Genomic DNA, 27,127 nt, shown 5'->3' with positions numbered 1-27,127 from the left:
GAATCAGATTGGGAGTACCGAGAGCCATCTATTAAAGAGCGTTTAAAACTAAAAGCGTATCAGTACTTCATTATCGTAAATAACAAAGATGTGCAATGACAAATATGTTACAACGTATTATAATTAATTTAATATAGGGTATATAATACTTAGCATTTAATTTAATTAATATAATGCTTGCACATTAAAATATGGAATAAAAAACTATTGCCAACCTTATAGATCGCCATCTTGTCTCAGTTTTCGTTATATTATCATATGGTTAAGATGGGTACGGTTTTGATCAAATTTTCTCTATTTAACAGGATATTAAAGGTACGAATCAGTTATTTTAATATTCATCATGAAACCGAATTATCGAGAGTATTCATTGTTTGAAGCAGTAGTTTTAATAACATCTTAAAAATCTTAAAGATCCTAAAATGTTTTGTAATTAACCAATGTTGTGATTCTTATTAAATATCAAAGCATTTAACTAACGTCACAATTAGTTACATTATTTTTTATACTGTAATTACGTATTAAATTTATAGTTGCCAAATTCAATGCATTGATATAATCTATTTATATTTCAGATTTCAACCATGGCTAAAGCATACTCCTGAAAATCTAGCAATAATTACTAGTTAGTAAATGTTTAATACAATTTTACTGATATTTTAACAAAACAATTTAAATAACTTTAAGTAATAGCAATAATATATAAGTAAACTATTCTTAACGGAAAGAAAAATATCTAAATTTAGTTTAGCTAATTTTAATTTTGCTGCTGCTTGTTAAAAACAATGGCCACCCAAGAGGACCGATCATTGTCTGCTGGAATGTCATTACCAAAATGGATGAAGAATAAAATGTCAGACAGGTGAGTGGAGTATTTTTAAAATTAATTAGACATTGAATTTTATATACTTACAATTTATATCCATCGAACTGCTTATATTTTCAAATTTGCATATTTATTTAAAATCTCTAACTGTTAAACTATTGTTGTATATGAACAGTTTTGTTTATGTTGATGTCAAATAGTCTATGTTGATTTATTATAGTATTATCAAATAGGGCTATTATTTCTAAGACTATAATTAAGTTACTTACTTATTTGTGGCTAATTCATATTTTTATACTTTATGTGGTTAATATTGTCTTATTATTGCATGTATTATTCCAAATAAAATACTATCAGTGTAATGTCTTAACATATATGTAGTAATAATGAAGCTATTTTTATTTTTCAAAAACTGTATATTTAACCAATTTTTTAGCCAATTAAAAGTATATATTAGGTTTATTTGAAGGTTAAATTAACTATAATTACATGCCTGTCATTTAAGATAACATTTATAATTCAATTCTGGTTTTAACCGGATTCAGCGATGAAATTCTGTCAAAAGATATATTTTTTATGGAGTCATTTAATGAGCCTGACGTCTGAACACGCGTTAAATTTGCCAGCATTAATCAAACATATTTTTATTGGGAGTATTGTTCCAATTGAGTGATATATATTTGATAATTTGTTGATTTTATGTGAAATATTGCTAGTTAGGTTATTAATTCTGATTTATTTTTATTTTAACAAAATAAATCACCAATTATTGATCATCTTAATACTTTGATGTATGCCTATATTTGATCAATACTTGTATTTTTATATTTCTCTTTATTTTTATTCTGTTTCATAAACTATATAGGAATTTGAAAGTTATGAGTATAAACGTCATCGCTATTGTCCGTTCTGTTAATTAGTGCAATTTTTAAATGCATGTTTGAATAACATCAAATTGTGATAAGAATATCATTGCCATAATTAATTTTGAGAGGGCGAGAATCCAAATACGATACTGACAGATGTTTTTGTTTTTTTCTGAGTCGATTCGGAGAATTGTAGATAGCTATGTTTACATACACGAGGTTGTGTTTACTGTCGTTTGCCGAAACAAACGCCCGGCTTTGTCAATCAGGTTCAGAGGTGAGGTAGTTAGGTAATCGTCACAAACATGCATCGTTTTGGTGGTTTTTTTAAATATTCGCAATCGCCCTGACCCTGCCACCTTGCCTGAGGTGATTTCGCATCGTCGTTCTGTACGCAACCAGCTCGAACCGGATTGAAGTCGTATCTCTGTTGAATGATCCGAAAAAATGTCTCGACCACTTTATCTAATTGACTTGTTTTAATAGACTCTACGGCTTTAACAGTCGGTTAAATGTGAAGGTCTGTCTGCCTGGTTTCATCAGCTGATGAACTATCTTGAACTTTATACTACCCATTTTTTGCTGTTTATTTATTGGATACGCGGAAAGAATGCATGCCTTTGCCGAACCCGTGCTTTAATAAAGAAAGCCGATAATAAATGACGATGACGAGCAATCATGTGGCGACTGACCTTTCCGTTCTCGAGTTTGGATTGTCGCCAATGCCCCGGATATTTAGAACATAAAAAGTGTTTCGTTTTTAGAAAATGTGTTATTTAAAATCGCATTTTCGTATTATTAGTTTTAAATTGATCAGGTGTATGCGTAGTTGATTTATATTTTAAAAAATGCTTATTAGGACTTAGATTCCTTAGAGTAATAGAGATGCAACCCAATCTCTGGGACTCTGGTGCAAAGTTTTGCTTTGCCCAACATCCAGAGGGCGCCATAACGGGCCATTCAAGTAATTTGATAGGCCAATTTAAATATCCATTATAGGCACCTGTAAGAAAAATAATTTACTGTGAAGACATTTGATTGGCTCATTAGTAACGTTTGGCACGTGACAGCCTTGACGTCATGTTTAATTGACCAATGAAATTTAAATAAAAAACAATTTTTTTCTGAAATAAATTTATTAAATAAAATTCAATTAATTATATTGTATATATATATATATATATATATATATATAATTATATAATACTATTTTTGATGTAACAAATCAATTGAAAAGTTCCCGGTCAACCATGCTAAAACATATTTTTTTTCAACATAATTCCCTTCAAGGGTGATACACTTATTATAGCGATCCTCCAACTTTTTGATACCATTTTTGTAGTACGATTTGTCCTTTGCTTCAAAATAGGCCTCAGTTTCGTCGATCATCTCTTCATTCGACGAAACACTCTTCCCAGCGAGCATTCTTTTGAGATCTGAGAACAGGAAATAGTCGCTGGGAGCCAGATCTGGAGAATACGGTGGATGAGGAAGCAATTCGAAGCCCAATTCATGGATTTTTGACACGGTGCATTGTCTTGGTGACGAAGCACTTTCTTTTTCTTCTAATGCGGCCGTTTTTCGGCGATTTCGTCCTTCAAACGGTCCAATAACGCTATGTAATAGTAGCTGTTGATGAACCTTCCTTTCTCAAGGTAATCAATGAAAATTATTCTATGCGCATCCCAAAATACAGACGCCATAACCTTGCCAGCCGACTGTTGCGTTTTCCCACGCTTTGGAGCGGTTCATCGTGTGCAGTCCACTCGGATGACTGAAATGATGGAGCCATGTTTCATCTATTGTCACATATCGACGCAAAAACTCGGGTTTATTACGCTTGATGATCTTCAAACACTGTTCCGAATCATCAACTCGTCGTTGTTTTTGGTCAAAAGTGAGCTCACGCGGCACCCACTTTGCACAGAGCTTTCTCATACCCAAATATTCGTAAATGATATTATGTACACGTGAAGTTGATATCTTTAGAGTGTCTACTATTTCATTCAATTTCAATTTACGGTTATTCAAAATCATTTTGTGGGTTTTTTAAATGTTTTCGTCGGTAATAACCTCATTTGGGCGTCCAATGCGTTGACAGTCTTCGGTGCTCATTTCACCACGTCTAAACTAAAAGTTTTTGCTTCAACTGTATTCCTTCCCTTCAAAAAGCAATATTTTATCAAGACGCGAAATTCCTTTTTATCCATTTTTTTCACAATAATAAAAGTTGCTTCACTCAAAATGCTATAATTCACAAACTAACGATCCGACAGCTGTTCAATTTATACACGCATCTTTTGAGTGATAGGTCTAACTAAAAAACATGGACGAGGCGCCATATATATGTCAGGCCGGGGAATTTTCAATTGACCTGTTATTGGTTTTTTTTTCGAGTTGAGGTTCAAATATTCCCAGAAAGATGGTAAAAATGGTGGACCGATCGATAAACTCAACATACTATTTATGTTTTTTTCTTCTAACGGAGTTTTCACGTTAATTATTAAGCATTTATTTCTTTCTCTCTTATAAATGGTATTCTGATTTAATTTCTAATTATTTATGGGGGGCAATAGTGGTCAGACCGATAATTTTTCAGCCGTTGTATCCTTGTAACAGTGTTGAGAGTACGTAGAGGTTTATTTTAGTTCTACAAAACCTTGTAATCTTTAATGAATGGAATGTTGTAGCCTTGTAATAGCTACTATCGCGAAGAACCTTAATTTCATTTTAATTATGTTTTTAATTGTTTCATTTTAATTCAGTTTTTTTCTACAGAACTAGAGTAGAACTATCGCAATTAAAAAATAAATCAGTTTATTGCTTTTAAACTAAACTTTTACTTTAATTTCTAGATTTGATTAGGTGTCGACACTAATTTAAATTTTTTTATACTAGTTCATTTATGTAATTAGTTAAAATTCACCATATTCTTGTGATTTTTCCTTCGCTTGAGTTGCCTAGTGACCTCTAACATGATTTTATTTGGTTTCAGCGATGGAAATTCTGATTCTGAATAAATTGTTGTTTATTTTACTTCAAACACTACTTTATTTCGCTGAAAGTGAAACTCGGTTGGTGATTATAATCGGCTATTGAGGGCGGTATACCTTCGATTACAAGTGCTGTCCAAATTCCAGTGAATATGTTCACAGTAACTTCAAGCCGTCTTGGTGGACTCCAATTGTGGTGCTTGTGCTGAGAATTCGAGATCCTTTTTTGTGAGACACCTGTTTTCTTTTTTCTCGGTGCCTTTTTTTTTATCTTGGCCTAGCTTCCCCAGACATTTAATACCATGCCATATTTTCTACCGTTTCAAGTCGTAACCCTTTTCACAAATCACAAATATTACAAAAACAGTTAAATGGTCTAATAGATTAGACCGCTAAACTATATAAAATAAAAAACATTATAATTTTCGTAAACTTAAAATTAAACAATTTTCATGAATATACATAAATGTAATTACGTTGCAAGAAATATATCGATCGAAAATATTGATTCTTATTATAACTAATAAAAAATATTTGTTTTAACACGTCAGGTTCTTGTTGCATCATTGACATTTCATACAAGATGAATATCTTTACGTAGAGTTACCTTCTGGATTCTGCAAATAAATAATAAAAGTAGTTGAGTATTACTCCATATAAATCATAAAAAGAAACTTTTTCTGTTACTTTTGCTTTAACTGTTAACGGTATAAGATATTCAGAGTTTAGTGACACAATTGTTAGGTATTTTTTCAAGCGTAATAAGCTGTGTCCAAATCCCAGTTACCATGTTTACAACAGGCGATCCCAGGGCCACGTCAAGAGGGCCGTCCTGGTGGGCTTATATCCTGAATTGTGATGCTTGTACCGAGAATTCGAGGACTCAGGCTGCTTTTCATAGCTTGTTATGTTTCTGGCTAGAGGTCTTTGAGTACCTTCACTCCGTTGTCATCTTAGAGCTTTAGCTGCGATGCTTTCCGTCCAAGCTTCACTTAACTACATCAAGGAATGGTTCGAGTAACTACTGAACAATTGTCAATCCAACGTTAACGTATCATCATCATAATTAATTTGATTCTAGTTAATTAAATAGATTTAAAAGAAAACAGCCTTATAATCTCCCCGGAATCCTACCGATTGCACCTGTTATGAAATGAGAAGGGTTTAAAACAAACGAAACTATTATTTACAAAACTATTTTATTTCATGGAAAGAAGTCGCGACTTTTTAATCGGCGATATAAAACAAAACTGAACTAAACCTTTTTAAGAATTTCTTTATGCACCTTGCGATTTCTTTTATAAAGCGTAACTAATTTTCACTCTTAATACCCGAATTGAATAATTAATTAGCTACCTACTAAAACGTATGAACAGACTTGAAAATTTAAATATTTTAAGTATTAATACCAACCTTTTTTGAAAACATATTTTAATAAGGCGTTAAGTACCCCACAGTACCACTTTCAGGTACCAGCTAATTGGTTATCTATATATTGACTTTGCCAATAAAGCGCAAATATTGTTCAGACCAACACGAAGATGAGTTTTATTTAATATAATCAGCAAATATTTAACATTTGACAGCCATATTCCAAGAAATAAGATGTCGTAGTTTTTATTATTGTTTTCTAATGAACATGTTGATTATTATTTGTGTTAATTAGAATAATAGTAAATGCATTCTATTGGTAGTATGCATTTATAAATTTATTAAACATAATAATTATGATTACCGTATAATCATTCTTTCGATTCAAGTTAATTCAATGAATTCAAAAGAGAGCAGCCGATAATCTCCGCGGAATCCTACCGACTGTTTCAGTTATAAACTGTGAAGCGTTTAAAATAACAAAAACTTCTATTTTACTTTAAAAACTATTTCATTTTGCGAAAAGAATATTTATATAATACTTAATATACAATACTTCCGATCTGTAGACGTTTCACTCATCACACCATTCAGTCATAACATAAAGACATCGCCTTGTTCCTTCGAATCTACAGTCTTTGTAGCCAGGCATATAATTATGATAATAATCTTGCAGTTTGAGTGAGACGACGACTATACCTGGAGGCAAGACAAAGTTGTTATTGTTAAAGTTATCTTTTGATATATTCGACAAGTGAATGAAAATTAAAAAATATAATATAAAAATAGATATATCTATAAAATATAAATATTATATATATATATATATATAACCATAAGAAAAACATTTTGGTGAATTGCAAATCAAAATTATCTTTTCGCTCTTTTTCCTTTTTCATATTTGTTTAGTGCCATAACTTTAATAGGATCTATCAGAGTTCTGTCTTTTTGTTTTCTTATACCGAAAGCAAAATTTGAGTCTTACCCTCTTAATATTCTGTTCACTCGTTTTACTCAAAAGTATATAGCACACCTTGTTAGTACTTTTAATATTTATTTTTTTATCCGAAATACCATTATGGAATGTACACTTTTTTTTAAACATTTGACAAAAATTTTGTTATATTATCGACGTGGCAAAATCGCTGAATAAAATAGAACATATCTCAAAGACCTACTGACAGTATAATAATTCAATTTTGTTAGAGTCTAGGGCACGAGATGTTGTCTTGCCTCTATAAAACGTCTCAATTTGTGGGTCTACTGATTTATTTATAATTGTATGTAAACAAAAATCACACAGCTATATTCCAAGAAATAAGATGTAGTTTTTATTATTGTTTTCTAATGAACATGTTGATTATTATTTGTGTTAATTAGAATAATAGTAAATGCATTCTATTGGTAGTATGCATTTAATTACATTTATTAAACATAATAATTATGATTACCGTATAATCATTCTTTCGATTCCGGTTAATTCATTGAATTCAAAAGAGAGCAGCCGATAATCTCCGCGGAATCCTACCGACTGCTTCAGTTATAAACTGTGAAGCGTTTAAAATGATAAAAAATCTATTTTACTTTAAAAACTATTTTATTTTACGAAAAGAATATTTATATAATACTTAATATACAATACTTCCGATCCGTAGACGTTTCACTCATCACACCATTCAGTCTTAACATAAGACACCGCCTTGTTCCTTCGAATCTACAGTCTTCGTAGCCAGGCATATAATTATGATAATAATCTTGCAGTTTGAGTGAGACGACGACTATACCTGGAGGCAAGACAAAGTTGTTATTGTTAAAGTTATCTTTTGACATATTCGACAAGTGAATGAAAATAAAAAATATAATATAAAAATAGATATATCTATAAAATATAAATATTATATATATATATATATATATATATATATATATATATATATATATATATATATATATATATATATATATAACCATAAGAAAAACATTTTGGTGCATTGCAAATCAAAATTATCTTTTCGCTCTTTTTCCTTTTTCATATTTGTTTAATGCCATCACTTTAATAGGATCTATCAGAGTTCTGTCTTTTTGTTTTCTTATACCGAAAGCAAAATTTGAGTCTTACCCTCTTAATATTCTGTTCACTTGTTTTACTCAAAAATATATAGCACACCTTGTTAGTACTTTTAATATTTATTTTTTTATCCGAAATACCATTATGGAATGTACACTTTTTTTTAAACATTTGACAAAAATTTTGTTATATTATCGACGTGGCAAAATCGCTGAATAAAATAGAACATATCTCAAAGACCTACTGACAGTATAATAATTCAATTTTGTTAGAGTCTGGGGCACGAGATATTGTCTTGCCTCTATAAAACGTCTCAATTTGTGGGTCTACTGATTTATTTATAATTGTATGTAAACAAAAATTACACAGCTATATTCCAAGAAATAAGATATCGTAGTTTTTATTATTGTTTTCTAATGAACATGTTGATTAGTATTTGTGTTAATTAGAATAATAGTAAATGCATCCTATTGGTACTATGCATTTAATTAAAAACAGTCTTTTGTTTGGATGCGAAAATTTGACATATTTAGCGTTATATAATTACTAATAGTATTGCTGGTAATATTGGATGTTGTTTCTTTTTAAATTTTTATTAAAAATATTTTAGATTATATATTATTTTGTTCTCCTTTATTTATTTTCTCGTTATTAATATTAATTAATATACATATAGCCGCCATACATCATTAGTGGTCATATCTAATACCGTTTCTGTCGATTATGTTAAATATTGATGCATTATTTATTAAACATAATAATTATGATTACAGTATTATCATTATTTCGATTGCAGTTAATTCAATGAATTCAAAAGAGAGCAGTCTATAATCTCCCCGGAATTCTATCGACTGCTTCAGTTATGAACTGTGAAGCGTTTAAAATGACAAAACTTCTATTTTACTTTAAAGACTATTTTATTTTACGAAAAGAAGTTGCGACTGTTCGACATCACCATAAAACAATATTGAGGGGAAATAAGACAATACTATCCTATCTGTAGACGTTTCACTCATCACACCATTCAGTCTTAACATAAAGACACCGCCTCGTTCCTTCGAATCGACAGTCTTCGTAGCCAGGCGTATAATTATGATAATAATCTTGCAGTTTGAGTGAGACGACTAGACATAAAAGCAAGACAAAGTTGTTATTGTTAAAGTTACCTTTTGACATATTCGACAAGTGGTAGCGAATATCGATTAAAATATTTTCTGAGGTAGGCGATGGAACAGTGTTTTCCAGAGCTCTGAAATGGGAAGTCAATGTCAAGTCAAAAAAACAAAAACCAAGCCGTCAGATTAGTTTCGAGTCATCATATACCCATTACCATTATGTTAGAGCAATGAACCGATTCGTATTCTGTATGTTTTATAAACTTTTGTTATGATTTCATGTCAGTACAGATAATTGTTTATATTTTAATAATTTGAGCGAAATTATATTAGTGACACTGTACTAAATGATTTCAACTAAATTATTATATAAATATTGATGTCTCCAACGAAGCTTGCAAATATTTGCATACATTTCCACTAACGTTCGAAAAATAATTCGTTCGGTAAACATAGAAAAAACCTAAAAATAAAATTGCCGTGATTTGTGCAAATTTTGGATTATACGGTTTCAGTTTTCGCATTTATTTCATTTATTTTAATGTAATTTTACTAGAGATGTGTAAATATAATATTATAGAGATATATAATATTAAGTTCTGCTAGTTATAAGTGTTTCGTTATTATATAAGTCATAACTATCGTTTCTGGAGACTAAATTAAAATTTCTATCTACAATTACTACAAAACTCTAAAATGAGTCTACAATGACCAATTAGCCTTACCATTTGGTTTTTAATAAAATAAATCTTAGTAGCATTTTTCTGCGTCCAAGTTCAATATTGTCTAAGAGCTGCAGCACTTCGGTTTTACATGAGAGTGGAGTCTTTCCTAATGTCTTGTTGCGTATTTGCGTGCATCCACTGTTCTTCTCAGAATTTTATTCTGAAATACTTGTATTATGTTGATGCTACTTCTCGTAGAACATCCCCATGACTGAATTAAAACTTTTTTCTCTTTGTAGGCTTTTAAATAATGCCTGTGATTCTATGCAACTGGTCAATTGTTGAATCTTTTGAAATGTGTTGAAAAATACTTTTGTTAAATTGTAATGATCTAAAAAGATATTTTATATATAAGATATGAAGATATAAGGATATATAAGAACTAGAACGAGAAACTAATGTTGTAAAGGAAATACATGTCCTATTTTATTTATATATTAATGAAAACCGTAGTATCGTAATTAATAATTAATTAATACTCTTTTGAAAGAATGCACAAGCTGCGATACAGAAGTTGGTACCAAGTACCAAAGAAAGTGATGATTTGGGTTGCTATAAAAATAAGCGATCGTCACTGGTATACTGGTGATATAAAAGTCGGTGCTAAGCTCATCTCTACTTCTAATTGTCGTGTTGCCATGTTGGCCTAGTGATGACCTCGTTTAAATTATTTTTCTTTTTACATTGGATATTGGAAAAACTATTGGCCGTTTACTATAATAATTCCTATTTTGTATTTTAATTTTAAGTAAATGATTAACACATTTATATTTACATTTCGTGATTGTCTTTATCCACGCTTTTTAAGTTTTACTTCGATTCAATTATAATTTTCGTATATTATTAGTGTTAAAAAGAAAATACAGGGCGCAAAGTATGGCGAATAGTTGTTGAATTTAATGTATTAGTTATTCATCTTCATTCTCTAGTATTTTCACAGCTGAACTATTAGCAATATATAAAGATTTATTGTCCATTCAAAATGAGCCAGATAGTAGATAAGTAGTGATTGTCACGGACTCCATGAGTTCTCTGGAGAGTCTCAGTTCGCCGCAGTTAAGTTTAGACGTGGTGAAATGAGCACCGAAGACGGTGAACGCAGTAGACGCCCAAAAGTGGTTGTTACCGACGAAAACATTTAAAAAATCCACAAAATGATTTTGAATGACCGTAAATTGAAATTGAATAAAATAGCAGACACTCTAAAGATATAAACTGAACGTGTACATCATATCATTCACGAATATTTGGGTATGAGAAAGCTCTATGCAAAGTGGGTGCCGCGAGAGCTCACTTTTGACCAAAAACAACGACGAGTTGATGATTCGGAGCACTGTTTGAAAATGATCAAGCGTAATAAACCCGAGTTTTTGTGTCGATATGTGACAGTGGATGAAACATGGCCAAACATCATTTCACTCCGAAGTTCAATCGACAGTCATCCGAGTGGACTACACACGATTAACCCGCTCCGAAGCGGGAAAACGCAACAGTCGCTTGGCAAGGTTATAGCGTCTATAGCGTAATTTTCATTCATTGCTTTGAAAAAGGAAGGACCATCAACAGCCACTATTACATATCATTACTGGACACTTTGAAGGACAAAATCGCCGAAAACGGCCGCATTTGAAGAAAAAGAAAGTGCTGCTTCGCCAAAACAATGCACCTTATCACAAGTCAGTGAAAACAATGGCAAAAATTCATTAATTGGGCTTTGAATTGCTTTCTCATCCACCGTATTCTCCAGATCTGGGCCCCAGCAACTATTTCCTGTTCTCAGATTTCAAAAGAATGATCGCTGGGAAGACATTTTCGTTGAATGAAGAGGTGATCGCTGAAACTGAGACGCTTTTTTGAAGCAAAGGACAAATCATACTACAAAAATGGCATCGAAAAGTTGGAGAGTCGCTATAATCAGTGTATCACCCTTGAAGGGTATTACGTTGAATAAAAAAAACTAATTTTGCCAAAAAATCATGTTAAATGCATTGCCTGTTTACATAATTTTATTTTTATTTATTTATATATTCTATTTATTATTATTTGTTTATACGTTATTATTCCATTTGGTTATACATTTTGCGTTCTGTTATTAATTGTTATATTTTGTTTATACTCCTTTATTATTATTCCTATGAATTGTAACTAAAATTGTACTCGGTCCTAATAATAGTAAGAGGCTAATGAGGCCATAACATATATATAAATAAAATAATGTATTGTTTATTATCAATCTTTTATCAAAATCAATTTTTGTTATAAATTACAAAATCACAAAACAATATGACATGCCGGATGACAATATGAATATAATGTCATTATTTTGGCTATATAAGATTGTTTAATAAAATATACCTCTTCGGTTGATGAAAATCGCTTTAGATGAAAGAGTGTTTAGAAGTGTCAGGAAGTAGAAGTTAGAGGGAGTTAAATATTGTCAAACAATAATTGAGATCGTTTATAGCGAAGGTTTTTTTTTTGTTATTATCGGCACCGATTATGTACAAAGGTTGATGTGCTTTTCTTAATCTTTTGTTTTAATCATTTGCAAATTAAGTTTGATTTAATGGTGAACTTTTGGTTATATCCTTATTAAATGAAATATTAAAATAGCGTCGAATGTTCAGTTCCACTATTGATGAATAAATGCTAGTCTAGACAGCCATAAATGCTAGAGCATTCGTTCGGTAGTACTAATTTAAATTTTAATCGTTATCATGTTATCTGTATTATCATATTGGTAATAGATATGCAACAGTTTAACCTTTTAGTATTTTCAACCTTTATAGACCCACACAAAAAGATACACGCGTTTTAATACATCATCGTAACTGACTGCTATACATTGTTGAATTTGGTAATTCTGTTGGCAAAGGCTGCACATCATGATTTTGGCAAGTATTAGAGTCTCATTACTAGTGCTTTGAATTGGGGTCTAGAATAGTTTAAGTTATTTTTTTTTGAGACTTTTAGGCAATTATTTTGTGAATAGGTCATTGAATTAACAGTTTTTACTATATAGGTTTTTGTTTATGCTTGTGTTCATTTTCTGAAAGCATATTCTATAACCATATCGAAAAATATATTAGAATCATACATATATTATCTTATTTTCATATTTCGAAAAAACATTTCGTATTACTAACAATTTCTTCATATTTTAAGCGTAATGGTGTGGTGCAAGCTTTTTAAAAATAATATTCAATCACGTAATACTTTGTTTATGTTTGTATGAGCATATTATTATCTATTTTTAGTTTATATTTTTAACACATTGGCTTGGAAAAAGTGTGATGTGATAATAAATATGTGAAAATAATTCTGACTAGAAAATATTATTAATTTCAATTTATTATTCTTGCTATTATTGGCCTCTGATTAATCTAATGCAGTATTAGTCTTAATAACTAATTTAAATAATAATAATTTAATTAAATAATTAATAATTTAATAACTAATTTTACCACTTACGGTATCACACCAAAGGGATATTTCATTTTTTTAGATGTTGTTAGACAGATGTCGCAGGAGCAATATTTAGGTACTCTTGATCGCAGTTTTACTTTTTTTTTGAAAATTTTTCTTCCAGTGTTCGATTGTACTTTTACTGTTCGAAGTACCAATTGCAAGGTATAACAACCTACCGTCATTGTTACATTTATTTAAGAGTTTTATTCTCAGTCTTTGTATATTTACGAGTTTACGGTACATTCTCTGAGTGCCTGACATCAAAATCACCGTTTTAAAAACTTTTTATACCAGCTACAACATTTTTTAATTAAACTCAGTCATACTACAATCGATGCAGATCATGTGGATATTTCTACAAATTAAAGAAATAGATAAAAAGTTCCCACAAATGACGCTTATTTAGCTTTGAAACTTTAACAAGAAAAGTATGTATGATAATATTTTTCATCATTATTTGTTCATATTAAAAGGTATTTATTGAGAAAAATTGGTGTAATGGGTAAGTAAATATATATTAATATAAATATTTTGATAAATATATAAGATCGAAAGAACAATGTTCCATGATGATCCATTTTCGCACTTCTTCAACATTTTGAAATCGTATGCTAGCCAAATTATGCTGCATCGATTTGAACAAGTGGAAATCTGAAATGGCTATGTCTGGTGAGTACGCCGGATCAGGCAGAACTTCCCATACAAGCTGCAACAGTATCTCTCCCTGGTAACATGTGGCCTAGTCTTTTCATGCAAGAATGCTGACTTTGAGTTTGTTACTCGCTATTATTTTTTAAGTCGTCTGAAAATTATTTGATAGTTTGTGATGGATTTTTGTTCAATAAGTCTCAAACTGTTTTGGGATTCCAAGCTCTTCTTTGTCATTGACGTCACAATCACTAGTTTTAAATCGTTGAAACCAAAACCGACAATTAATATATGATGGAGTAGCATCACCATAAGTTACACTATACATCATATCATTCACGAATATTTGGCTATGAGAAAGCTCATTTTTGACCAAAAACAACGACGACTTGATTCGGAGCAGTGTTTGAAGATGATCAAGCGTAATAAACCCGAATTTTTGTCGGTATGTGACAACGGATAGAACATGGCTCCATCATTTCACTCCGGAGTCCAATCGACAGTCATCCGAGTCGACTGCACACGATGAATCCGCTCCGAAGCGTGGGAAAATGCATCAATCAGCTGGCAAGGTTATGGCGTCTGTATTGTAGAATGCGCGTGGAATAATTTTCATTGACTACCTTGAAAAAGGAAGGACCATCAACAGCGACTATTACATAGCGTTATTGGACCGTTTGAAAGACGAAATCGCCAAAAAAAACGGCCGCGTTTGAAGAAAAAGAAAGTGCTGCTTCACCAAGACAATGCACCATGTCACAAGTCAGTGAAAACGATGGCAAAAATCCATTAATAGGGCTTTGAGTTGCTCATCCACCGTATTCTCCAGATCTGACTATTTCCTGTTGTCAGATCTCAAAAGAATGCTTGCTGGGAAGAAATGTTCGTCGAATGAAGAGGTGAGGTGAGCCGAAACTAATTCCTATTTTGAAGCAAAGGACAAATTGTACTACAAAGATGGTATCTGAAAGTTGGAGAGTTGCTATAATCAGTGTATCACCATTGGAGGGAATTATGGTGAATAAAAAAACTAATTTGGCAAAAAAATGTGTTTTACTATGGTAGGCCGGGGACTTTCCAATGGACCTATTATATGAAAGAACGGTTCCAAGAACTGTTGCCTTTTGGGATCGGGGTTGATGGTCTATCTCCAAAGGCATATATTACTAGTGACATCACATTTTCCGTAATTAGTGAAGTTATGATTTAACCCCTTTAACCCCAAAATTCAGGTTAAAGGTTCCTTTTTCTTTGTCGTAGAAAGATTGTACTTATCAGGTAAACACGTTCGGATCAGACAAACGTATTAATACAATCTCATCAGACAGGTTTAATTACGTTTTTATTGATATGATAATTTATTAAATCACGTGAACAACATTCGAACTCGCGTAGATATCCATGATTTTTTTTCTGTGACAGGTGGGACTTTCTATTGTTCAGTTATTTAAAAATATATAAAGTTTACCAATAAGTATATATATATATATATATATATATATATATATATATATATATATATATATATATATATATATATATTGGGTTTTGTTGTATGTCGTAGTCGTATATGTTGTTATTGCATCATTATTTAAAAATCTGGTTTTTCTACTGATCATCCTCGCGATTAATTTGTAGACGTTTATTTAATCGAGAGATAAATCAATAGTGTCGAGTATTTGGTTGGGAATAAGCGGAAATTTAACTAAAAATATATTTGATAAATGTACATATTCGTGTTGTTATTGTATGGGTTCCGCTTTATGAGCGGACTTGATTTGAAAAATGTATTATCTATTTAAGCAGGAGTTATATATATAGAAGTTTTGTTAATAGATGATAACGGTGTTATGAATGAGAGTTTCAAACAATTTTTATGACTATCAAGGGGCTACAAGACTCCGATCATACTTTACCAAGTCTCGCTACTGCTGACAATCTAGTCTTTGATGCCCTCAATATCTAATGTTAATTCTTCTAATAATGAAGATTACTTCGGATCGTTCTATGTTATCTCAATTCATGATTTTTCTTGGTATGATCGTTTTGTCATCCACCCAGGAGACCCATTTAGTTTCAGGAGGTCGTTTCCAAATCTGGGAGGAGTTAATTCGCTTTCCATTCAACAAATATGCCCATAATTATTCTAAACTGTATGTTTTAATATATACCAGGTGTACCAGTTTCCTTTCTGCTTTTTTTCGCCAAAGAAAGCACGTTATTTACAATGGATAGTTAAGGTTTATTTATTGGACGTATTGGCCATTTGATTCTACACATATGGATACCATTTCAAAAGGGCAGTTGTTCTTTTGAGCTAAACCATTCATTGAGCATTCTTTTAAGATGTTTAAATAGACTATGTGCTGCTGTACAAGCATATACGCCATTGATAGCAAAAATGTGGTAGTCGGATGGAGCCAGGTCTGGAAATTTTCGTAGGTGCGAAAGGACATCCTATGCAAGTGATTTCTTCACTTCTCTGGCTGGTTTTGTTATTGCAGATTGCGGTGTCATGTTGCAAAATCACCTTTTTACATCTGGGCATATTGTGGACATTTTTCGATCGATACAAAAGATCAGTATTAGCTATTTCTCCAGGTTTCAATAGTTCACAATATACCATACCTACCTAGTCCCACCATACACAGAACATGGTCTTACCACTAAAGTGATTTGGCCTTGCAATTGATAAGCCGGTTTCAGGTTCTCCAGGTGATAACCATGATTTGTTCGCTTGGGATTTTAGAAATAGATCCGTTTTTCATCACCTATTGATATTCAATGCAGAATTGGCTTCCTTTTATACCTTCGAAGCCTCATTTAGACGTGTTATTCAGTCATTCAATTCATATGGCACCCATTTTCCAATTTTTTGGATATTTCTTTTGGTCTTCACCCAATAACTCTTGCGATTTCGCTTCTTCAAACATTTGCAGCCTACCAGCATTTGAATTTTGAAATTGCCATGTTTGCATTGTCTAAACAGCGTTTTATATGTTCTAATGGCTCACCGTCTATCAGCAAACTGATTTTCGGTGGAATTTTTGTTTCTGACTTTGATGAAAAAAGGTGCGAAAAAAATGATTTGCGTGCAAAGGCAGATTTTCAGACACAGAACTCAACATTTTCTAAAATGTATAAATCTATAACGCTGTTATTTTGGTAGAACGTAACTTGTGTAGTTTTGAGATTAAGATCAGAATAAGATTATATATGTATCAGTTCATTACTGTGCATAAAGAATACCCCAATTTTCACAAAATTATGTTTTAACTAAATAAGAATAGACATTTAAATTTAATGGAGAACATGAAAACTCCATTTATAGATTACAATAGGCACATTGTAAATAATTATTCAATATTATTAGGCATAGGTTTATTTAAAATCTAATATAAAAATATATTGTTCGTCAACCTTTTCCTATCTTTTCCCATTCTCACATTCGGTAAAACCATATTACGAATTAATTCGAAAATCTAATATACTCTGTAGCTATATAACAGCAAATTTTCCTACCCTTATTATCAATATATCATTTAGTTTAATTATCGTAATAAATTTTAGCGAACTCTATTAATAACACGTGTGGTTGTATATCGACATATCCGCGCAAATTGGTTCGTCACTAATCTAATTTTATTTCACGTACGCTTTGTTTTTTTCTGACTTTATGACGTTTTCTTGATGTTATTTCCAAGGCCGACTTATCTTATTCAGAATTCTTATTTCCATGGTTTGAAAAATAGTTTCAAATATTTTAGAGCGTTGTAACAAATTTTGTATAAATCATGGAGTAACAGAGAGACATTCTCAATAGCGGGGGATCAGTTCTGGGGGAGGGTGGGGAAGTATTCAAAAACTAGATGGCACTTTAATCGCCATTGTAGGAATTTGATTGCCTTTAAATTTCCATTACCGGCATTTGTAAATAAAATATATTCCTGTGAAGAGATTATATTGGGACTGCCATGGGTCACGTGATGCCTTAGTACGTGACTATGAGGGGTTAATAGTGTTTTGTTAATTGAACTAATAAAATTGAATTAAAAAACTACATTTTATTTGAAGGTAATATAAAAATATCTACAAATAAATATAAGAAGGTAGAATAAATATAATTAAAATCATAAAATATAAATATAATATTCTAAAAATAAATATATACGGTCAATTACAAAAATAAACAATATAGCTGCGCGGTAAATATAATTTAATTTCAATCAGTTTCCCTTTTCATATTTCTTTAGTGTCATCAATTTAATGGAATTTTAACTTCTATGTTTTTGTTTCCTAACACAAAATATTTGAGTATTTCCTTGTTAAAACTCTAGGATGTTTAATCCAAAAATATATTGAACTAATGTGTATTGTTTTTAACATTTTATCCTGTTTAAAATTCTTAATTAAAAAAATATATGGCAAACAAACTGTGATATCTGATAGAATTTCTAAACTTACTAATCTTAAATTACTAACTTACTTAATCAAAAAATATATGTGTCAGTCAAATACCTTCTCGGTTTTTGGTATGACTGTTCAAACAAATCAATCAAACGGCTTGAAAGGTGTAGTTTCGTCTGGATTGAGGACGCTGCGAAGCAACTTTTCAAGGTCATCGATAAAGTTAAATCGCAATGGCGTAAACGTACGAACCTCTGCTTCATGCAGGTGCCGACAATAGAAGTGCTCCAAATCGAAATGTGGAACACCTTAGTTTTAGTTAATGTTTCTACAGGTAAACTATTTTAACAATGAGGTTATTTTCTAATTCCTCCCAAAAATTCAAGGTTCGAATAAATTAGTTCACAATGACTCGGTTTGAAAATGAAATTTTACCGTTGTTTTCTGATGCAATGCAGTTGGATATTTTATATAACTATGTAGGCTTGGCGCATTTGCTGACCTTTGAATGGCGCTTTTTATCGTAGTTTCAATAGTCAACTCGATTTTATCATAAGTAAATCCGTTCATTGCAATACAAATGGTCAAAGGTCGTTGATATGAAGGTGCTTTTATTCTAATATTATTTTAATGGAAATATTATGTATTCGCTATCGTTATTGGGAATTCTTATTTGAGAAAAGTGGAAAGAGATGTGTGTACTCAGGTATATTTTACCCTAAATTAGGCTCAGGTAGAGAAGGAAATGCAGTTATTTGTGACAAAACAAATACGAATAGATTATGTATTGGTGTCGTAGAATTGTATAGCCTCCATGAATTCTATTGGTTCTTTCCTGGAACTTTATTGTGGTATTATTTGACCTACCCTTATTCTTTATTTTGAAATGTATTTATGGCACTAGCTCTATCACAGAATTGTGTATTCTTTTTTCGGATATACAATTTTTTTTATTAGTAAATTTCGTTAGTAATTTATTTTTTGAATTTATACAAGATGTAGTTAGAAAGTATAATTCACTCAAGATAGGTTAAAATACAGTTTTTTTTTATGAAAATTGTTTTTTTATTGAATTATAAAGTATAAAGGTACGGACGGTTATGTATGTCACCGAGGTACTCTTTTGAGGAAATATTCCATTACTATTTTGTATAAAGGTAGCTGTAGTAATTTCGTAGATGTGTGATTTAACAACCCCGTAAATAGAATTTCTATTAAATTATAACATATAGGGAAGCAACAATACAACTTCACATGTTTTAAGGTTTGTGGCACCGTTTTATCAAATATGGCAATTTTGACGATTAACGAAATCATCAAGACATGCTGGTTTCGTGCGAAATATTAGCCTCCAGTTGTTGATGTTTAATCCATTTAAACGAACCCTTTTCGCTATGTATTTGTGCCAATTCAATTTTATGCCGTAAACAGTTTCTTTACAATTACACAATTCTTATAGACGACATGAATTGCAAATGTTTCTGGATTTTCACTATCGCTTTTTCGAACTACTTCGATATTAACGTTGATATTGAAATGCTTTGTTCAAGTCAGTTTGATTTTTTTCAATAATTTTTTCTCCCAATGTTGTCTAAGATAATTCAGTGTTGTCAGCATATTATGTAAGAATAGGAAAAGCTTCCTGAAGTGATGAGGTACATAGTTTAAATTTTGTTGCCATTGTAGTCTTGTCGAGTTCATCACCATTCTGAATATGTCTTATTTATCATGCTAGCAAAATATGATAGAACCCATTGAATCAATTTGTATGTTTTAGATTTTACTTTTAAATATCTTGGCTATATGCAAAGCTTTGTTCATCGAATAACGTTCTTAAATTGGTTATTACAACTACAAAAAGAAGTTCATTTTTAATTAATTTTGAATTAATGGAAATAATAATAATAACAGACTACGGTCTTTTTCGGGCAAACTTTTATCTTTATGCTAGATAAAATAGTGGTTAACATACCTGTGTGATAGAATAACTGAAGTTGACCGTGATATGTTGTTTTTTTTTTTTTGTAGTATTACGTTATCTACATTTACTTGAAATTGTTTTTAAAACAAATTCTTTCACCCTAATATTAAAAGGAAGACTATAAGCTTGTATATGTTGGAACTTTTTGCATTTTGGCTTATGCAAAATCTTTTCTAAATGATAAATATTTGCATTTTTTATTTTTTAACAACCCTGCGTCAATCCAATCTGCGTATTAAAATATATATTTTGCAAAAGATAATATTTAAGCAGATTGCTAGAACAATATGACAAAATATTTGATTTCTCTTAAAACATTTCCATGGCATTTTAGCGATAATTTAAAAAATTAAGAGCATATTGTGGGATTTTGTTATCAGAGTTGTTTAAAGACAGTCTACATGTATTTTGCAGATATATAAAACAGGCATGCAAATATATATGACATCAAACACTTTTTAAAAAATTCTTAAACTTTTTATTATTTAATACCTCCCTAATATAATATACTGTGTGATTTTTATACATAAAAGTAAATAAATATGGATAAAATTAGTGCGTATTTCTACATAAGGGTCTATAAATTGGTTTTAAAGGATCGTTTTTTTTTAAATTTAAAGCCTTGTGAAGTGAAATATCGGCACAATGTATTATATTCAAAGTATTGTCCATGGCTACTGGCTACTTTTTTTCATTTTTCAGACAATTTATGGATTTCATATCGAAAGAACGATGTGTCTTTTGAGGTAATCGATTCATTTTTTATCATCATAAGAAGTGAAGCGCTGCTCAGACGAGTCAATGAATCATATGTCAGAACAAGTAGTAATCAGTAGGAGCAAGGTCTGGAGATTATGGTGGATGGGGTAGCGCTTTCCATTTTAATGTTCCAAGTTTGTTTTGATCGATTTGCAATATTTGTAACATTGTCGTGTCTCGTATTTCCGCTCTCATAGTAGTCGATAGCGATCCCTATTGACGGTTTCATCGAGTAACGCCTTCAAATCCTCGTCTTCAATTTTTTTTTACTTGGATTAACCTGGATCCTGGATTTTAAAATCAATTAAAGTCGAAACATGGTTGGGAGTTTTTTTTTGGGGTCGTTTAACTTGAACCTTGCATACCAGGGTTAATTTTTTAGATGCGAAACTTTTAAATATATGGTTTCGTAATGACGAAAATGCATAATCTTTTCCCTTCCTAAATTAATGTAATTAAATATACGATTAACACACTAGTCAATGTCACTTTAATAGTACGTTAAAATGAACCGTTGTAGTTTTAAAGATTATTCAGAATTTAAGTTAAAATCGAAAAACAGTAGTTATGCAATCCATCAGTGTATAAATAAAAATGTAAATCCCAAAATAAAACACTAAGGTATTCTTCTAATATTAGTTTTCTATTTATTATTTTCTTTATAAACTGTTTTTACAAATTTTTTATTTATTTTTCATTACCATACTTTATAGATTTCCCCCGGATGATGGACAAAAATTAAACTACATCTGCCTTAATCACATTGTCCTGGTCTGTGAAAAATACAAAAATAACTTCCGGTAATAACAGCTGGGAACATTTCGAAAATCGAGGAACACGGCAACGTCGCTCGAACGCCGAGCCTTTCTCGAACAGCCAATGGCACGAGGTTTATGATGTCACTGTGACGTAGCTGGTTGTTGATTCGTTACGATGTGATAGTGGCGTCCTTAATATAAGGTGCGCCTGCTCGATTTTTGGATCAGTTTACTCAGCAGTGTCGTTTTATTTTGTTGTGCTTTTTTCCGAGTGAAGAAGAGTTTTGTTTTGGTTCATCATGGTTTGGTTTCCCAGTTATACAACTGTAACTCGCAGGTATGTTTTCTTTAGGTTGGTTGTAGTTTTATTTGCCACGATTTGAACTTTATTTTTACTTGTATTTGATATACTTCGATTGTTATTAATATATTTCTTATTCTTTTTGATTGCTAGATCAGAGTTTGATTCAATTTTAATCGAATTGATCTAACATCTTCCACGAACAATGAATATCAACTAGATATATTTGGTTTATTGTCAACGTATGTCTAAAATTTGGAGTAATTAATTATACTGCTTTGTAGCTTAATATTTTTGTCGTGTTTTCGTCATTTCAGTTTGATTAGAATAAGTTTGATCGATCAATCAATTGTGATTTCTACATACCTGCTTTTCATGTAACCTTTGGGAACATAGTCTAACGGTGCCAAGGAAACATTTAGAATTTTGTCAGTCTTTTACTTTTTTTGTGTTGTTTGAACCGTATATATAAAAAATCTTGTAGTCGTCACTATGAATTCAATCAATCTAATATGTTACGGATGTTTCTGTGACTTTCGTATACCAAAACTATATGTTCTTCACTGAACCAATTTTTGAACAATTCGATTGATGATGTTTCCAGCAGGTGACAGCTAAACATACTAAAACTCAGTTTGAAAGACCTACTGTACCAAGATATAAATTTCGTTCATGTTATTATTAGCTGGGCTTTCGGCCAATTTGTTTTAATAGAAACTAGTGCACATATTTCACATATATGTTTAAAGCAGCCAAATATGTTCATGTCCTATCTAAAATGCGAAGCTCTAACTTATATATCACCAAAAGTGAAAACTCGCGCGTTTTAAGTAAACTTGTAAGCAGCCTAGATTATTGAAGATATTTCAGTTTATTTCGGCGTGATTTCATAATATATATTAGGTATAGGAAAAATGTCTTTCATTTTTTGAGGTAAAATTCTACCGGATTTCTTGTATGACAGATAATTTGTATCAACCAAATTGCTTGGTTTTGGTAATGTTTGGGGCATATAACTGTATTGTTTTTTGCTTCCTTTGAGGATACTTCATAGATCGAGTTTCTTTTAGTAGCCAGCTGTGTGTAAATATTTCAGAATAGTTAAATTCCTGGCTATACAGTAATATCAACGTTGCTGAGTTGTTTCAAGAATTTCATTAGCTTTCTCAATTATTGGATGGCTGAAAGCAATCAAACCGATTTCACACAGTGTTTTTTCTTTTGTCGTAATATCTCTACAAGTGATAGAGAGCATTTTTTAAAGACTCTGATATTTTGCAGATATGTTTTGTATGAAAAAATATCAACTTTACATGAATTATATATAAAATATTGTTATTATTATAAGGTCACTTATCTGATACATAATCTTATTATGTTTGTAATTAATATAAGTAATTGTAATTAATATAAGAAATACAGTAGCCGTAATCCAGCTATTGTTTAAAATTATTCATCAAGTTTGTGTTCATTTACTCGTGTTTATTGATCACAAACAATGATATATTAAATTAGCGAATAGTGACGATGCTGAAACCTGATTATATTTACCATTTTTCATGTAAGTGCGTGTTAAATATCTTGTGGGAGTAGTGTTTACTAAAGATGCTTGTTTTTTTTTGTTAACAACAAAAATGATTCGTATTATCATAAGATCAAATAATGTTTATGTTTTTAATGCATATATATAATTAATATTATTTGTTGATACATTTTGTTTACAAATAATTCCCCAAGCTCTCAGGCCATTATCGGGCCAAAAATTTCCATTGGTAGTATTCTGATTTGTTTTATTGATGCCTGATTATAAATATTTTGTGGTCATCTGAGATCTAAGACAATAAACATTGAATTTCTTAATAATCGTGGAAAATCGGGAAAATTGGGTAATATTAGTTTTGTTTTTTTTTGTGCCATATTAGGTTTTTTATGATTATCAATAAAATCATGATTGTTCTGATCAATAAAAATAAATAAAAGAAGAAATTACCTTTATTGGTTTTTAGTGGCGTAGAATTTCCCAGTATTCGACGTAATTACCTACTTTTTATATTTTGATTTATTATTTTGGAACAGTTCTGAGGCAACATGCCAAAAGATTTCTTTTATCATTTTATGTGACCCCCTATGATATATATTACTTTATCATATTTCGTTTCACAGTCTCGTTCGTATTAAAACGAAATTACAATACGGGCGAATATATTTTTTATCGGTTGGTGGATTGGCTCTCAAAATTTGTTTTCGTACTATTAACTTAATTGCATTATAATCTTTGCTCCCATTATGTTACTTAACGCTGATATGGTCATTCGTTGATCACGCGGAATCCCAGAATTGTGTTTAAACTTTGACTTGACTTGTTGATAGCAACTGTTTGAGAGTTTCCAACGGAACTGATAAAGGTAACTCGATTATTCGATGCTTTCCTAATTCTTAGGTAAACAAATAGTAGTCGTTGTCTGATTAGTGAGAGAGAATATATTAAGGATGATATATGGATTAATTTGACCAATATATCTACAAGGTTTGGTGGAAAACTAATTAGAAAACAATTTAATATTAATTGATTGAATAAAATGAATGGAAATGTTAATTGACTATACATTAAACTGTTCAATTAAATGTGTCCTAAATTTTTTGACTTTCTCATTACTTTGGTACAATTTTGTATTGATATTTATATTCTGCATACAATAACATCGAGCATACCATTTTCACGTCACCTTCGTTGTTCACGTTGTCTATAGACCGCAGTCGTACGAATCCAAAAAAGTCTCATCTTTTAGTTAAACTTAAAATAAAGCATCTGGATCAAAATTGATTGAAAAATACGACTACCTAAATAGAAATAATAAAAAATATAGCGCTAACGTCAAAAATGTGCTAAATATGTTTTCCTGAGAAACTATACCGGTCAATTTTAGACGAAACATTTGATGAAATATTGTTTAATATTGTCTACCTCTAGTAATACGAATATATCCAATTTTTCGGTATCATGCTATCTATATATTTTTTATCACATCTTTCATTATAGATGTTTATGGTAGTAGAATACTAATTTACAAATTAATTTATTGTCATTGTTTTGTTGTACTTGCCAAAATACACAGGCAGAAACGAGGGCGAGATAAATAAATACATGTTCTCAAATTAAAATTAAATTAGACCACATTAACCAAAGCTACAATTAATACTTATAGGCTATACAAGTTCGTGTTCTTTAATTTTCTGATTTCCGGGGTGTTGTCTATTAATGGTAAAAGCTAGAAATCAGATGAGGCTAAATCTGTTGAATAAGTTGAATATTGAAACAATTCGTTAATTTTAATTCACACCTCTTTTAGCTACATTTTTTGGAGTTAGGTGGACAGGTGAATTTTAATGAAAAATGATTGTATTTCTCTTGCAACTGTTTTTTTAGCATTTGACAGTTTTTGCATCAAATCAATCAGTCCAAACGGTTACGGTAATAATAGGAATTTATTTATTTGTAATAACTAACACTAATCGACGCCAATTAGTGATTGGAGTATCTTTAGTTGCTTATGTCTTACATATTATTGTCAATAGGTTACGAAATGATTTATATTTTTATTATCAGTAATTACTTCACTTTATATTGATTGCATTAGGTTGTTTATCTGTCGTAGTTGGTGTTGCATTGTACGCTGGTACGCCTTCTGTAACCTGATGGCAGTTTTTTGTATGTTTATCAGTCATATGAGCTCCATTGCTTATCAATAGTTCATATAAACATTATTTGTTTGACATAAGATTTTTTTCGATAAGTTCCTATCTGGTTTGAACGGGAGACGTGTATTTAGTTTTCAATTGAGCGCTACGGGAATTTTCCCAAGGAAAAACAATTCAAAACTAATCAGTTTATTGTAACACTTGATATATCAAGTACTGTTAATGTTATTGGTTCTTACGGTGTGTTAATTTCCGTTATTTTTTGTTACAGATTTGATTTGGACCAGAGCAATATATCTCCATCGGACATTGATGACAGTTTTATGTACTACTACCGTTACCCATCGGCCAAGAACGATAAAAAACCCGTGACAGAAGTCAAAATCGTGACTACACCGGCACAAGTGAAGTTGTCTTATCCACAATCAACAGGCACCACCAGTCCCAACGCTACCATCAAAACCCGGCCCAAGGGCACCGACGACGGTTTTAAGAGCGAAACGGCTCAAGTAGGAAACTCGATCTTGCGCGTTGCCAGTCAGATCATCTCCGGTAAATCGGTATCGCAGAATACTCCACAGCCCGAAGAGGAATGCGAACAGTTATTAGCAAAATTCGATCCGTATCGTCGTCGAGGAAGCAAATCCTTACCCGCCTCACCTTTGGCCTCTCCTAAATCAAAAAGAAGGATGAACAGATACTTCACCAGCCCCTACGTTGAAAGCGATAAGTCAAAAGGATGGATTCTATCGGGACTGTTAGCCAAAAGAGAGATATCTCAGTCGATGGGTTTTATCGGTGAAGAAAAGAGGGAAGATCTGGAAAGGGCATCATCGACGGTTAGTGTGGACGAAGCCTCTAAACTGAAGAATCAAGCGTTCAAAGCGAAACCATCGGAACTGAGAGAGATGAATTTTTGGTCACCTACATCAATGTAGATGAGGCAGTAATAAAGGGAATATTTATTTATTGTTTTTGTTTTTTTTTGACTAAATGTTAAAATATTATTAATGTGATTTATCATTATATATCATATTTTTTCTTATATACATGTACACAGTATTAAGAAGCAGGAAAGGATGGATGAATGACTAGCGCGAGTGTATACTGAATGTTTAATAAATTATAGTTTATATCTGTTA

The 27,127-nt window shown here is 31.2% G+C and overlaps 1 protein-coding gene across 5 annotated transcripts; it reads left to right on the top strand.

Moving 5' to 3' along the window:
* The first annotated feature begins 60 nt into the window (after window positions 1–60).
* Window positions 61–27,127, top strand: LOC143194843 (uncharacterized). Of its 5 annotated transcripts, XM_076401576.1 has the most exons (3): window positions 61–315; window positions 576–862; window positions 26,257–27,127. In XM_076401576.1, the coding sequence occupies exons 2-3, from the start codon at window positions 786–788 to the stop codon at window positions 26,921–26,923; spliced, it is 744 nt and encodes a 247-aa protein (XP_076257691.1). In that variant the 5' UTR covers window positions 61–315; window positions 576–785; the 3' UTR covers window positions 26,924–27,127. The 5 variants fall into 5 exon arrangements, with proteins under 5 accessions (XP_076257691.1, XP_076257692.1, XP_076257696.1 ...); XM_076401577.1 differs by lacking the exons at window positions 61–315; window positions 576–862 and adding an exon at window positions 22,167–22,322; XM_076401581.1 differs by lacking the exons at window positions 61–315; window positions 576–862 and adding an exon at window positions 23,139–23,219.

The sequence above is a fragment of the Rhynchophorus ferrugineus genome, unplaced genomic scaffold, assembly GCF_030347505.1.
Source record: "Rhynchophorus ferrugineus isolate W39M unplaced genomic scaffold, kcgeb_rfMv2 rfM4, whole genome shotgun sequence".
Classification (NCBI taxonomy): domain Eukaryota; kingdom Metazoa; phylum Arthropoda; class Insecta; order Coleoptera; family Curculionidae; genus Rhynchophorus; species Rhynchophorus ferrugineus.
Note: the sequence above shows the minus strand (reverse complement) of the source record. Positions and strands in the feature narration are given on the sequence as shown.

Excerpts from the sequence above, each read along its gene's own strand:
- LOC143194843 (XM_076401576.1), top strand. The coding sequence starts at position 786 with ATGGCCACCCAAGAGGACCGATCATTGTCTGCTGGAATGTCATTACCA. Across the intron at positions 863-26,256 it reads AAGAATAAAATGTCAGACAG|ATTTGATTTGGACCAGAGCA; the intron begins GTGAGTGGAGTA and ends TTTTTGTTACAG.